This window comes from Pollachius pollachius, assembly GCF_949987615.1.
Source record: "Pollachius pollachius genome assembly, chromosome: 17".
NCBI lineage: Eukaryota > Metazoa > Chordata > Actinopteri > Gadiformes > Gadidae > Pollachius > Pollachius pollachius.
This window is the reverse complement of record NC_136950.1, coordinates 1,304,113-1,318,612: the sequence shown is the minus strand read 5'-3', so window position 1 is coordinate 1,318,612 and position 14,500 is coordinate 1,304,113. Positions and strand designations below refer to the sequence as shown.

The 14,500-nt window shown below is 40.7% G+C and overlaps 1 protein-coding gene across 1 annotated transcript in view; it reads left to right on the top strand.

Moving 5' to 3' along the window:
* Positions 1-826, top strand: part of vipr1b (vasoactive intestinal peptide receptor 1b) — a gene marked incomplete at both ends in the record, with an annotated part of 75,748 nt that extends 74,922 nt beyond the window's left edge. The window contains one exon of the mRNA XM_079754569.1: positions 635-826. Within this exon, the coding sequence (XP_079610695.1) occupies positions 635-826 (192 nt within the window). The remainder of the gene's footprint in view (positions 1-634) is intronic.
* Positions 827-14,500: the final 13,674 nt, after the last annotated feature.

The window sequence follows — 14,500 nt, the reverse complement described above, 5'->3', positions numbered from 1 at the left end:
CTCCACTCTCTCCTCCACCCTCTCTCCTCTACTCTCTCCTCCACTCCACCCTCTCTCCTCCCCTCTCTCTATTCTGCTCTCTCCTCCACTCTTTACTCCACCCTCTCTCCTCCACCTTCTATCCTCCCCTCTCTCTCCTCCACCTCTTCTCCTCCACCTCCTCTCCTCCCCTCTCCTCCACCTCCTCTCCTCCACTCTCTCCTCCACCCTCTCTCCTCTACTCTCTCCTCCACTCCACCCTCTCTCCTCCCCTCTCTCTATTCTACTCTCTCCTCCACTCTTTACTCCACCCTCTCTCCTCCACCTTCTATGCTCCCCTCTCTCTCCTCCCCTCTCTCCTCCATCTCCTCCACTCACTCCTCCCCTCTCTCTCCTCCACCCTCTCTCTTCCACTCTCCTCCACCCTCTCTCCTCCACTCTCTCTCCGCCACTTTCTTCTCGACCCTCTCTCCTCCACCCTCTCTCCTCCACTCTCTCTCCTCCACTTTCTTCTCCACCCTCTCTCCTCCACCCTCTCTCCTCCACTCTCTCTCTTCCACTTTCTTCTCCACCCTCTCTCCTCCACTCACTCCTCCCCTCTCTCTCCTCTACTCTCTCCTCCACCCTCTCTCCTCCACCCTCTCTCCTCCACCAGGTTCAGGCGGAGGTGAAGAGGAAGTGGCGGCGGTGGCTGCTGCAGCGCTACATGAGTTCAGACTCCACCAAGTACCCACAGCCGTCCAGCAACGGGAACACCTTCAGCACCCAGATCTCCATGCTGACCAAGTGCAGCCCCCTGAACCGCCAGGCCTCCTACTCCGGCCCTGAGGACTCCTCCGTCATCTGACCTCCATCGCCATGGAGACGTGTCAACGTGTGTGTATATATCCCCGACCACAAGGACTGCTCCGTCATCAAGCCTACTGGCTGTCCCATCATGACCTATGTACCTGTGTGTATATAGGTCAGGACCTATGTACCTGTGTGTAGATAGGTCAGGACCTATGTACCTGTGTGTATATAGGTCAGGACCTATGTACCTGTGTGTAGATAGGTCAGGACCTATGTACCTGTGTGTATATATGTCAGGACCTATGTACCTGTGTGTATATAGGTCAGGACCTATGTACCTGTGTGTATATAGGTCAGGACCTATGTACCTGTGTGTATATAGGTCATGTACCTGTGGGTATAGTCCCTAGGTCAGGACCTATGTACCTGTGTGTAGATAGGTCAGGACCTATGTACCTGTGTGTAGATAGACCAGGACCTATGTACCTGTGTGTATATAGGTCAGGACCTATGTACCTGTGTGTAGATAGGTCAGGACCTATGTACCTGTGTGTAGATAGGTCAGGACCTATGTACCTGTGTGTATATAGGTCAGGACCTATGTACCTGTGTGTATATAGGTCAGGACCTATGTACCTGCGTGTATATAGGTCATGTACCTGTGGGTATAGTCCCTAAGTCAGGACCTATATACCTGTGTGTATATAGCTCAGGACCTATGTACCTATGTGTATATAGGTCAGGACCTATGTACCTGTGTGTATATAGGTCAGGACCTATGTACCTGTGTGTATATAGGTCAGGACCTATGTACCTGTGGGTATAGTCCCTGGGTCAGGACTTATATACCTGTGTGTATATAGGTCAGGACCTATGTGTGTACATAGTCCCCAGGTCATGACCTATGTGTGTATATAGTCCCAAGGTCATGATCTATGTACTTGTGTGTACATAGTCCCCAGGTCATGACTTATGTACCTGTCTGTGTATATAGTCATCAGATCATGGGTGAAGATGGAGTGAAGTGTGTATGATTACTTAAAGAATATAATAATAATAACTGATTGAAATAATGTAAACACACAAAGGCACACAAAGACAAAAGGATACACATTTATTGGACTTTTGGAAGCTGTGAATCGATTCAGAATCACAGAAGATAAGAATCGCAATTCATACGTGGATGTTTTTCTTCTACACTCAAACGACAAGCTTCCAACACCTTAGCTCTCCTGCATTATATCCACGCCCTACATGGAAGCTTCCAGACACAGGGAGGAGAGAAAAATAAATACATATTTGCGCACGAGCAGACAAAATTAGAAAATTAGGTTATGCATGTAAAATCGCTGATTATAAATATCCCATTTTCACAAGCAGCTCATCACACTTACTCACAAAAAAAGAAAAATATCAATGCATTCATTAACCAGCAACAGCTGATCCTCTTGTGTTTCCACCAGCGATGACAACTTACAGTGAAGGTAGGAGGACAGGGAAGGTGACAGAGGCATCCCCTCGCAGGCCAAGCCCTCTGTTCAGGGCGCTGGATGATTCGTGTTACAACGGATACTCGCTTGATTTCCCATTGATTCCCTAAGCTTCCCTGTCAGTGAGCAACAGGAGATGTAACTTATTAGCTTTGGCTGAGAATCCAATTGTGAAATGCAGGGAAAATAAAGAAAATCTGCTGGCGCTGCACTTTTATTTAATTATGAACTGATTGACTAAATCACTTAAGAGGTTGACCCCTATGCTGCCTGATCCCCTACATGAATGCCCCCCTCCCACAAACATCTTACAGGAAATAAAACATAATCAATACTTAGGAATCAATACTACTGGAATTGTGTCAGCTAGAGAGTAAATGGGAGAAAACTGAATCGGAATATCCAAGGGTGTTGATGATTGGGATGGTTGTTCACACAAATGTGTTGGCAATATCGTATTGCCTTAGTGGGATGAGCAATCATCGTTAGTGGTGGTGGTTCTGATTGTTCATTTATCAAACGCTCTTCTCTGTACTCGTCGTCCTCATCAGAGGCTGTCCTCCACCCCACAGTCCAGCTAAAGCCTCCTTACCAACCCTGAGCCTCGTCTTCATCAGAGACTGTTCTCCAGCCTCCTCACCAGACCCTGGGCCTTCATCGTAACCTTTTCTCTCTCTTGTTAGGTTTGTTCTGTCTAACTTCTTCATTTCATTGTCTATGGGCACTCCAGAGACTTTCAGAGGCATGTCTGTTAGAGTTACTTTTTTGACCTGGTTAAAGATACATTCTTTAGTAATTCTTATTTTTTGGAATGTTTTTACATTTTCATTTATTTGTGCTAAAATGAAATGAGCATCGCCATGAAAGAATGGTCAATAAGGTTTGTATGACAATGTTTCAACTGTATTTGATAGTCTCAACCACATCAGATAAACTGCCTTGGCACAATAATTCCGACCCATTAGATCTACAGGGACATGATAAAAAGCAGGACATTTCATGCAGAACATTCGTACTGCTCGTGTAAAGGGGCAATCATAACCCTTCAATGGTTCCAGTCGGATCCGTCATTAGGCTAGACACTGCTGTGACACCCGGGGCACTGTGGAGCGAGGAGGGGGCCGAGAACGCTTCACAACACTTGACTCTCTCCATCAGTCATCAGTGGATTAATGAAGTCACGTGCGTGTGTGTGGAGACAGCTGCTCACGGTAGGCAGCCCTCCAGGAGTCAGCTAGCTAGCCGAGGTGCTGCGGCTCCGTCAGCAGCGGCTGTCAGAGTTTATGTTAAGCTAAGTGAATTGCCCCTTTCACAATACTGTCACCAGTTTTCCACTTCAGGAGGTTGGACTTGAAACTCAAGACGCAGACTGCCTTGTGTGCTTTCTAAGAGAGAACGTCTGGCCCAAACTAGAGAGCTGCCATGAGTGCTGGCAGAGAAATAACTTGTTTATGGTTCCCCTCAAGAGATTAAACCCATATCATAAACCATGAATAAACCATGATTTGGTTTATTCTCCAGTTGATGTTCTCATGTAGCACTAGATCACATGTCCCCAGAGGGCCGCTAAAGCCTAACACTCCACTTTGTTTGTGAAGGAATGCTCTAACTTCTTTGATTTCTAACAAGAATTCTTTGAACATTTTAAGAGCCATATGTTGTGCTATTGAAAATACCTCCTTCCAAAGCTTCATACATGGTGGATGTTTTTTAAAAGTGGAGATATCTGAAGGATTGAGTTCTAAAGCTGGGTGAGCCCCATAAACAGCAACAAACATACTCCTGGTAACATCTTGGTAAGAAAGCCTGCTGTATATCATTCCTAAAAGTTGGATTAGGAAAGTTGGAGCTGTTCCACTATGACTGGTCGCAATGGCAACAGAAGAACAAACAAAGGTGCTTCAAGCAATGATCCTGGTGATCCTCAGTTTGTGACAATGGACACGGTTATGGAATTACTGGACCATCAGAAGAACTTCTATGAGGATCTGCCGAAGAGGCAGGAGACTTCATTTCACAGTTTTTCTCAAATGATCATGGACTCAACAAACAAAAGAGTGGACTCAGTTCTGAATGAGCTACAAGAAATTAAGGTGAGCCTGTATTACTCCTAAAATGATATTGAGTTAAAAATCTATAAAGAGTCCATATAGAGTTAAAATAAGATCTAAGTGTGCAACAAAGTGAGTCCAAGAGCTTAACCATGCAAGTGAACAATCTGAAATCAGGTCAAGCTGCAAAGGGAGAGTGTGAGCAGATGGACTACCTAGAGCAGGGGTTTTCAACGTATGAGAGGTTGAGCCCCCCCTCAGAGAACAAATTTCAGCTGAGCCCCCCCCCCAATTTTTTTTCTAAATCCCTGTGTTTTGAAAGATCTTTTAATTATTTTACACATTTTAAACATCTCTGATCATATCTTAAACATCTCTGATCATATTTTACACATTTTAAACATCTCTGATCATATTTTTTTAAAACATTTTTGAAACATTTTAAACACATTTTTGAAACATTCTAAACATCTTTGTGCATTTTTAAACATTTAACACATTTTAACATCTTTATCTAAGCATGTTTTTGCTTAACGTTTTTAAAATACATTTGAACATCTTAATCTGTAAACTGCCTGTTTAGCCTCCTTTTTAGCTCACCTCAACTTTAGTGGGAGCAATGAGTTTGCGTAGCTGTGTTCGAAATCGTTCCCTATCACGGACATAGTGCACTATATAGGGTGCTCGCCATTTTTTAGTGGTGTTCGAATTCTCAGTGGCAAATTTCATGCACTATATAGTGGACTTAAAATATCCAAAATTTGAGTGAACATAGGATGTTCCGTACATGTTACTCCCGTATACCACAATGCAATGCGGTCGTGTTATCCGGAGGAGAAGAAGAAGCTGAATAACTGCGAAAATGAATAGAAATGTCAACAATTTATTTGGGATTTAACATAGAAAATGTAATATTCAAAATTAATTTAAAAAAAAAACTTGATCAAAGAAATGTAACATTCAACATCAATACAACCTCCTGTTTTCCTCGTGGGTGCCCGGTTTGTTTACATGATGTGGGCGCATCTGTCTGCGTCACACAAATACCCGGCGCATTTACTGACGCAAAAGACGTTTAGAAATGTTCAGCGTAGTGTCCGAATTCTCGTTTGTTCGTTCCCTATATAGTGCACTATACCATAAACACTATATAGGGAATAGTGAGTGAGTGAATAGGGAACGATTTCGAACACAGCGCGTCTCTTTGCGTTTTTTTTTGCTTTACCTTTTCTGGTATATTTTTTTCTCACGTCGCGCCCCCCCTGAACACCCCCCTGAACTGAAGAACTCTGGCGCCCCCCAGGGGAGGCGCGCCTCACAGTTTGAAAACCACTGACCTAGAGAATCAAAGCAGGAGGAATAATCTTGCGATAAATGGTCTCGGTCCTGACAAAGAGGATGAAACATGGGATGAAACGGAGGCTAAGGTGCTAGAGATGTTAACCACGACACTGAAGATGGAGACCTCTGTGGAAATTGAGAGTGCTCATACGAATGGGAAGTTCAGAGGCAACGGGGAAAAGCCGAGAACAGTGGGGATCAAGCTGCTGCGCTTCAAGTATAAACAGCTAGTCATGGCCAGGGCTAGAGCCAACCTGAAGAACACCTTAAACTACATCAGTGAGGACTTTTCTGAAAGGGTGAGGAAGAGAACAGCTGAGCTGCTGCCTGCTATGAAGGAGGCGAGAGCAAGAGGAGATTACACAATCATCAGCTATGACCGCCTCGTTGTGAAGCCAAGAGGACAAGGCCAAAGGTAGACACTGGTATGGTCAAGCTGAGCGACTTAGGTCATTCAGTTAATTTAAGGTTCTCTACAAAGACAAAATGACAAGCTTAACCCTAGGCCTACCAAAAAAGGGCTTGGTTATTGCTCATTTCAACGTATGTATTCTGAGAAACAAAATTCATGAAATAGACCAAATTTTCTAATCTAATCACACATGTCCTTGCTTTGAGTGAAACTCACCTAGACTCCTCTTTAGAGGATGCTGAATTGAGCATACACCCTGTTTACGAAAGATAGGAATAAAAATGAAGGTGGGGTTGCCATGTATATACAGAGTCAGCAGCTAAAGTGAGTAATGATTTAATGGTGGATGATATTGAGGCTCTTTTGGTTCAGGTTCACCTACCACATTCAAAGTCTATACTTCTTGGTTGCTGTTATAGGCCCCCGAATGCTAGAATACAATACTTGACAGGAATATGTAACCTCATTGATAACATTTCTGACAAAAGCAAAGAATTGTTTATGCTGGGAGATTTCAACATTGACTACCTTTCTTCAGATTGCCATCTGAAGAAGAAGGTTCTTTCAGTAGTCAATACCTTTAATTTAACCCAAGTTGTTGACCAACCAACCAGGGTATTTATAAATAAGACCGGTACCAAGTCATCAACCTGTATTGATCATATCTATACTAATGTTCCAGAGCATTGCTCAAAAGCTGTATCTTTATCCATAGGTTTCAGTGATCATAACCTGGTTGCCATTATTAGAAAAATCAAGGTTCCTAAGGCAGGTAAAAAGATAAAATTCCGCCGGTCGTTCAGGAAGTTTAATCATGACCTCTATGTGAAGGACATCAGTGATGAGCAGTGGTCAGATGTGTGTTTGGAGAATGATCCAGATATTGCGCTGAGTAAGATTATGGAAAAGCTAACCAAGGTGGCTGACAAGCACGCCCCCTTAAGGAAACACACAGCTAGACATAACAGTGCTCCATGGTTGAGTAAGAAACTGAAGGCTTTGATGACCCAGTGTGATAATGCTAAAAAGGTTGCAAATCAATCAGGTTGCCTGAATGATAGGAAAAAATACCGTAGATTAAGGAACATGGTTACGAAACTGAACAAGAACATACAAAAAGATTATTATCAACAGAAGCTCAGCTCGATGCTAAAAACAACAGCAAGGAAATATGGAAAACACTCAATGAAATTGTGAGACGGAAATCAAACATGAACAACACTTATGTTGACTGTAATGGTGTTTTCATTACCTAACCACAGGAAATTGCTAATTATTTTAATGATTTTTTTATTAATAAAATTGATAAATTAAGAGCCACTATGACTCCTAATCATTGCTCTCTATCACATGCATTGATTGACAATTGTATTATGAGAGGGAAACGGTGTTCTTTTGAATTAAAAAATGTAGACCCTGAAATGGTTGAGGAAATGTTGTTACACCTTTCTGATGAAGCATCTCCTGGAATTGACAATGCAGATGGGATACTACTCAAGGTTAGTCTGGCTATTGCAAGACCAAGCTCAATCGTAGATTGCACGTTGGTCTGGGGAAGCTGCTTTCATTTCCTTCAGCACAAGAGGCATGATCAACAGCCCTAGTTTAACTGACTCTGTACGCGATTGGCTGTTTGCCGTCGCTTCCCTGTTGTCATTGTATTAAACAAGCCAATAGCGCGCCAAGGGGAAAAGCCAGCTTGGTGATTGGTTCCCTCAAAAACATATCGGAAGCGATGAATTGCTCTTCTCCAGACCCTTGTGCAGGGCAAACTCAAATTGCCGGCAGAATGAGCGGGGCTACCCAGTCTAACTCAAGGTTGTAGCCAGAGAGCTTTGTGTTCCTGTATGTCATATTTTTTATAGATGTTTGACTAACTCCTCGTGCCCTGCATTATGGAAAGAAGCTAAAGTGATCCCCTTGCCAAAAAATAAAAAAGCTACCTTTTCTGGGGCTAATAGTAAGCCCATCAGTCTACTACCAGTACTGAGCAAGATATTGGAAAGGATTGTTTTTAATCAAATTCAAGACTACTTTATTAATAATGAACTTGTAACAAAATCCCAGCATGCATATTGAGTTGGTCACTCAACTAACTCTGCTATTGTTCATATGACGGACAAATGTTTTAAAGAAATGGACAACAAAAGCACTGTTATGCTTGATTTTAGTGCGGCTTTTGACATTATTGATCATGCACTGATAATTGCTAAACTCAAGTGCTATGGTTTCGCTGATACTGCCCTCTTTTGGATGGAGAGTTATCTGTCTGTCAGGAGGCAAAGATTGTTTTTCAATGGAAGCTTATCAGTCAGCAAAGATGTCCTCTGTGGAGTGCCTCAAGGAAGCTGTCTGGGTCCTCTTTTATTTTCTATCTTTACCAATGACCTGCCCTATGTTCTGGAATAGACAAAAGTAGTAATGTATGCTGATGACTCAACTATGTTCTGTGCTGCGTCTACATGCAAGGAACTGACTGATGTATTATGCAAAGAATTACAAACTGTGTCTGATTGGGTAGAGGACAACAAATTAGTATTGAACATCACTAAGACTAATTGGTACCAGGAGAAGGATTGCCAGAGACTCCTGTTTAAATCTATCTGTGGGTGGTATTCAAATAGAGCAAGTAAGGAAAATTAAATTACTTGGCATTATAATAGATGATCAATTGTTATGGTCTGACCATATTTGATTCAATTGTTGTAAAAATGGGACAGGGTATTGCTATGACTAGAAAATGTTCTTACTATGTGACACCTTCAGTCAGGAATTAGGTGATTCAGGCTCTAGTTTTCTCTCACTTAGGGTACTGTATGGTTGTGTGGTCCAGCGTCGCTAAAAAACATATACAGAAACTCCAGCTGGCTCAAAATACAGCTGCAAGATTGGCTCTTCAATGTACTTTAAGAACAAATGTCATGAAGATGCACAACAGTCTGTCATGGTTGACCGTTGAGGCTAATGTAACATCTAGTCTTGTAATGTTTACCTGAAATCCTGTTGTTGATAGGAAACCCATTTTCTTTCAGAACAGCTTGTTCAGACATGCTCAAGGCACAGTCATATGACTAGACTGGTCAGAAAAGGCTGTTTTGACCTCCCACAGCCCAAAACAAATCAACTGAACAAGGCAGTCATTTACAGAGCTGTCAGTCAGTGGAATTCCTTACTCATTATCATAAGAAGCGGCAAAGGTAAATATAGTCTAAAAAAATCACTAAAACAGATGCTGAGGGAATCTACACAACAGGAATGACTCTCTATGCTTGATGTACTTGTAAACTTTTTTTTTTTTTTATTGAGAGGTTAATGATGTTTGTACAATGTATTGAAGTGTTGTATATACAGTTTTTCTAACTTTTGTGATATTGATAGGTTTTTGTACTGTATGTATGTTTATATGTCTGTGTATTGTTTTTTGTTTTATGTGGACCCCAGGAAGATTTGCGACCACAGCTGTGAAAGCTAATGGGGATCTGAATAAATGTAAAAAATAAATAAATAAATAAAATGTAATTGTGAGTCAGTGGAAGTAGGCCTTCAGTATCACATTGATGGATGTATACATGAATATTGATACCAGCTTCATCGGGACATGAAAACCATCATGCCAAAAATATAATGTTGGAACCTGTAACACGTTGTTTGAATTATTTTACGATTTATAGTACTTGACTGTTTTTGGAGGGTTCTGATTTGGATATGAGTGTGATATAATTTCATGCCAAGAGAGATATTGTTCTATACATACAAATACTAACTAATGTTAATGTCTGTGTGAGAGTAGTATTTGTACATTTAACTGGATATTTTGTGTGTATGTTCAGAGCTGATTCTTATCGTTGCATTGTTGCATGCAGTCCTTCTAAATTAACTCTGAAACTATGAGTGTACTCTTTGAGCACAGGTTGTAGTTCTTCAGTGCTGTTAATTTTTTACTCAAACATTGACTGTGCAGTTTCATATTTTGATGATTTCATTCGCTGTACAATGTCTTTAAATAGTTATGTTGCCAAATCGTTTTTTTCATGAAGCTTGTACAGTCGTTTACACAATGTGCACACAGTGTATTAAATTATTTTGAAACCCCCTCTCATCGTTTTTTAAGAGAACTAGGTGTATTGAGTACTAAGTGAGGTACTTAAAAGGGAAATTAAAAAGTCACACACTAAACTGAACTGAACTTTTCTATATGCCCCTGTGACTAGCAATGGTGCCATTGCCAGCCTGGAAGTTCCAGCACAGAAAAGTAGAGTCCTTTCTTAACTGCCTCAGAGGCTTTACCTAACATAACAAGCCAGGATGGAGGATGCGCATTGAACAACTAAGGTAATTAGAATCCTGCATCTGCTTTGGAGGCTAGTAAAACTGCCCAGCCAAAAAGAAAGTCACCACCTGGATTTTACTAAGCAAATCGGAAAGAGCCCTCCATCAGTCAAAAAATACAGTGGTATGTTTCAGTTGGCAACAAATTATTTAACCCTAACTGATGCAGTGAATAGCTTCTTATTTCTTAAACAACCATGTCAGAAGGCATATGCTGTGGTTGTGGAAAAGATGTCACTGTTTCAGAACTGTTAAATTATTGGCCTGCATCAAACAAGGAAAACTACTCAGGAGAAGATGAAACTACTAAAATCGGGTTAAGATCTGTCCAACGCATTATTTAGACCGGAATAAAAAGTGGTGAACCGTATTCTTTGAGGGAGAAATGTGGTCAGAAAAAATCTTGAATGATCGTGATGGAATATCTCTTAAAATATTTGATGCAATCAAAATATAAAATATCAACAGTAAAACTCCTGGCTATTTTTAATAGTGAAAGTAAGAGCATTTCCACAGGCAATGTGAAGAGAACATAAGGGATATCGACTATACAGCTGTGTAGCCTTAAGACAACCACTCCTCAGTGAGGCATAACAGGAAGAAATGCTTCAATTTGCTTTTTATGTGCCAAATAAAGGTCATTAAATTGTGCTACGGAGAATGTGTGCCGTAATCAAAGCTTAAGATGGTTGAACAACATATTTGAGTGTGGGACTTTTTTTTGGGCAGGGCAGTGTATTTCTAACATTACCAGACGAGCACAGTATAGCCTTATGACAGTAATGTAGCAATTACACAGGGTTGCAGAATTCGTGCAGTATATGGACATAATGTAACAACTCTTAGTCCCTCTCTGATTATAATTACCTAAGCTGCTTTTAATATGTATATGAACTATAGAAAACAGTTAAGTAATGGGCAACTTTAGTGTAAGAAACTATCTGATTATAAAGACGACCTGTGCTTACTTCTTGAACGGCTGTATGAATCCGATTTTTTCTTTGACTTTTTTGTCTTCTTTTTCTTCTTCCTCTCCTCTTCTTCAGAGGACTGAAGTCTGAGGAGGAAGAGGAGGGGGCGGGAGATGATGATGATGAAGACAGTATCTTTGCAGTCCTTTCAGAGCCTGTGAGACGGGGGGCTGAGGAGTAGACAAGCAGAGAGATGTATAAGGGCGCACTCACACTAGGCAAAGTTGCCCTGTTTCGTACTCAAGCACGATTGGCCCCCCTCCCCCTGTGCACCCTAAGTAAAAAATACTCAATAAAAGAAAGAAGCTGACTCAATGTAGGCTCACTCTGGGTACTCTCTTGAGTTTTTGAAAGCACACAACTGTATCACAGCTAATCCCATTTTTTCCCCCACAATTCCCCAAACACATTACCAAACAATTTGACATCTCATCTGTGTTCTTATTGCTATCTATCTAGCACATATTTATACAACGCTATACTCTAATACTGCATGAATAATGTTAATTGAATTGCCTTTGTACCTGACTTGCTAGTAGAGGCATGGACATTGGGGGCTCCCTGAATTTGGGCAATTAGGAAGTCCTTGTTCCCTGTTTGCCTCCTCCAGGTTTTTAATGTTGCTCTCTAGGTGTTCAATCTTCTGTTTATCCATCTTGGTTTGTTGTTTAAGTTTGTTCAACTCCATTGCCCCTGTTGGTGACCCCGTACATTTTGAGCAAACAAATGTAACAGATGTAAAAGATTTGAAGTAAGCTCCCCCAAAAGGAGGGTAATATCCAGAAAATTACAACAAAGTAAATTCCTATTACTCATAAATGAAAAATACATAAAATGTGTTACAGGATGTTTTTCAGAACCTGTAAGTTTGTTACATGCATAGGTTGTGAATTCAGTCTTCACATTTAAATTACTGGCTGTTATAACTGATATCAGTTTAAGATTGTGTTCGTCTGAACAAACTCCGAGACCAATTCACTAGGCCTACAGACTACAATTAGTTGAAATAAGTCTATTGTATTCCACTGAAACATTTGCACATTAATTAATTCATTGTAAATATTACTTATTTTATTTTAAAAAATGGTATCCTTTTGTTCTTATTGCACCCTGGGTCAGATACTAACGTTATTTCGATAACTCTACATGTCTGGCACATATTTTGCAATTGACAATAAAGCTGACTTTGACATCTATTCAGCTATTAAGAGTTTAATTTAAACTTTCACAAATAATTAAGTGTGACAACTATATAATTATAATACTCCACATATACCACAAGTTCACTATTGTCCAACAACGTTAAACCCTGCTGGCAAAAGTAACAGGAAAACACTTAGATTATTTCCTTGGGGAATATTTGACTTTCTTTTTGACTTTCTTTGGTCTAACAGGCAGGGCCAGCGCAGGACCGTTTCGGTGCCCTAGGCGACTCGACATTAAATTGCGCCCTGGACAGGGCTTCCGAGCCCTGTCCGGGGGGGGGACCTCCTCTCCTGGCTGGTCGTCCACTGACTGGTCCTTGTTTGACTCAATTTGGGTTGGGCAAACTTCTTTTATTTATTTTTTCCTTAAAACGCGTTTCCATTTCCATATGGTAGCTAGTTGGTAAAAGCAAAGAACACAAGTGAATGTCAAATATAAATGTTATACCATTTTTTTGCTTACCTAGAATAGATTATCGTCTGACTCTTCTGACAGTCTTTGGTGCGCAGCCAACTCGTCTGTTTCGTTTCCCAAATTCAATTGATGGCCTCCACCACCCTCTCATTGGCAAAGCATTATTTAGAATCGTCCCTCTGATTGGCTGGTTTAAATCTTGGCGTTAGCTTGTTTGGAACGCATTAATAATTAGTATTAGCATTTGACTAATTTCGAATCGCCCCTGCCTGCTTCACAATGGCTGGCTATGGGCATTCACAAACACCCCTTAACCTTTGTTTTCAGAAATGTGAAACTCATCGAGTGGTTAGTGGTGTTCGTTGATGTTCCTCATCAAGTATCGTAGCGAAATACAGTTTCTGTCATGTTTTATATTTGCATTTTGTAAATCGGGATTTTGTAAATGAAACGGAAACCGGACCGGAAACGGAAATGGGGGGGTGGTTGTAGTCTTTTTGCTCGGTTCTAGCCCTACTGTTGATACGGAGAACAGAGTGAAAAGACAACCACTCCCCTTTCCGCTTCCGGTCCGGTTTCCGTTTCATTTACAAAATGGGGAGCTTTCCATGGTGGGGAGGCAGCTAGCTGCCGGAAATAAACAAACGAAGAAGACTCACCCGGATCAGCATGACAAAAACAATACGATAATTGATCAAATGTGGATCTACGTGTAGGCCTATGTGTATGCATTTGGTCAAATTCAATCGCAGCGATGGGCTAATGTGGTAAACGCTCTAACTTGCTAGCTATTTTATATTTTGTTTTTATAATTTACGGATTTACGAAGTCATAGAGCAGATACATTTAAGTGGATCATTGGATTTGCTTCACTTTAATTTTTTCAATTTAGCCTCCTGAAATCTAAAAAATAAATAAAATAATTGATATTATTCACAAATTTGCCTTATTTTTTCACAGGGTCTGTAAGCATGACAAAGGTTCCACACTCTCGGTGCGTTAAGTATCAATAGGTCTCACACCCCTTTGAAGTAATGGCTTGAGTTCATGCTCCGGTATAGTTTCATTTTTCAAAATGTTGATGTTGCAAATGTTATTCTTATATTGATTCAAATAGAATTTGAATTAAACTTAGGTACTAGCAAAACAAATTTTAAGCATAGTACCCTTTGCTTTTAGTTTCAGGTCAGCCCAATTCAATAACAGGCAATTATGCAGGCCAGGCTTTTATTGTAACAACAGTACAATTTTGAGTTGCTCCAATTAGGTCCATATTACTTTTTTTTTTAGATTTGAAAAATTGGTGGTCGTCATCGATTTGTCATCACAGATGAGAGCAAATATGCCCACAAACGAAAGGTAGGTTGTCAATGTATGCAGCTGTACCATATCTTTACTTAAGTTCACATTTGTAATTTTTACTAATTTGAGGAGAATAATTCAGATGTACACTGTTTCCTTGTGTGCACACTTATTCCGGCTTTAATTAACATGCGTAAACATAATAGATAAACA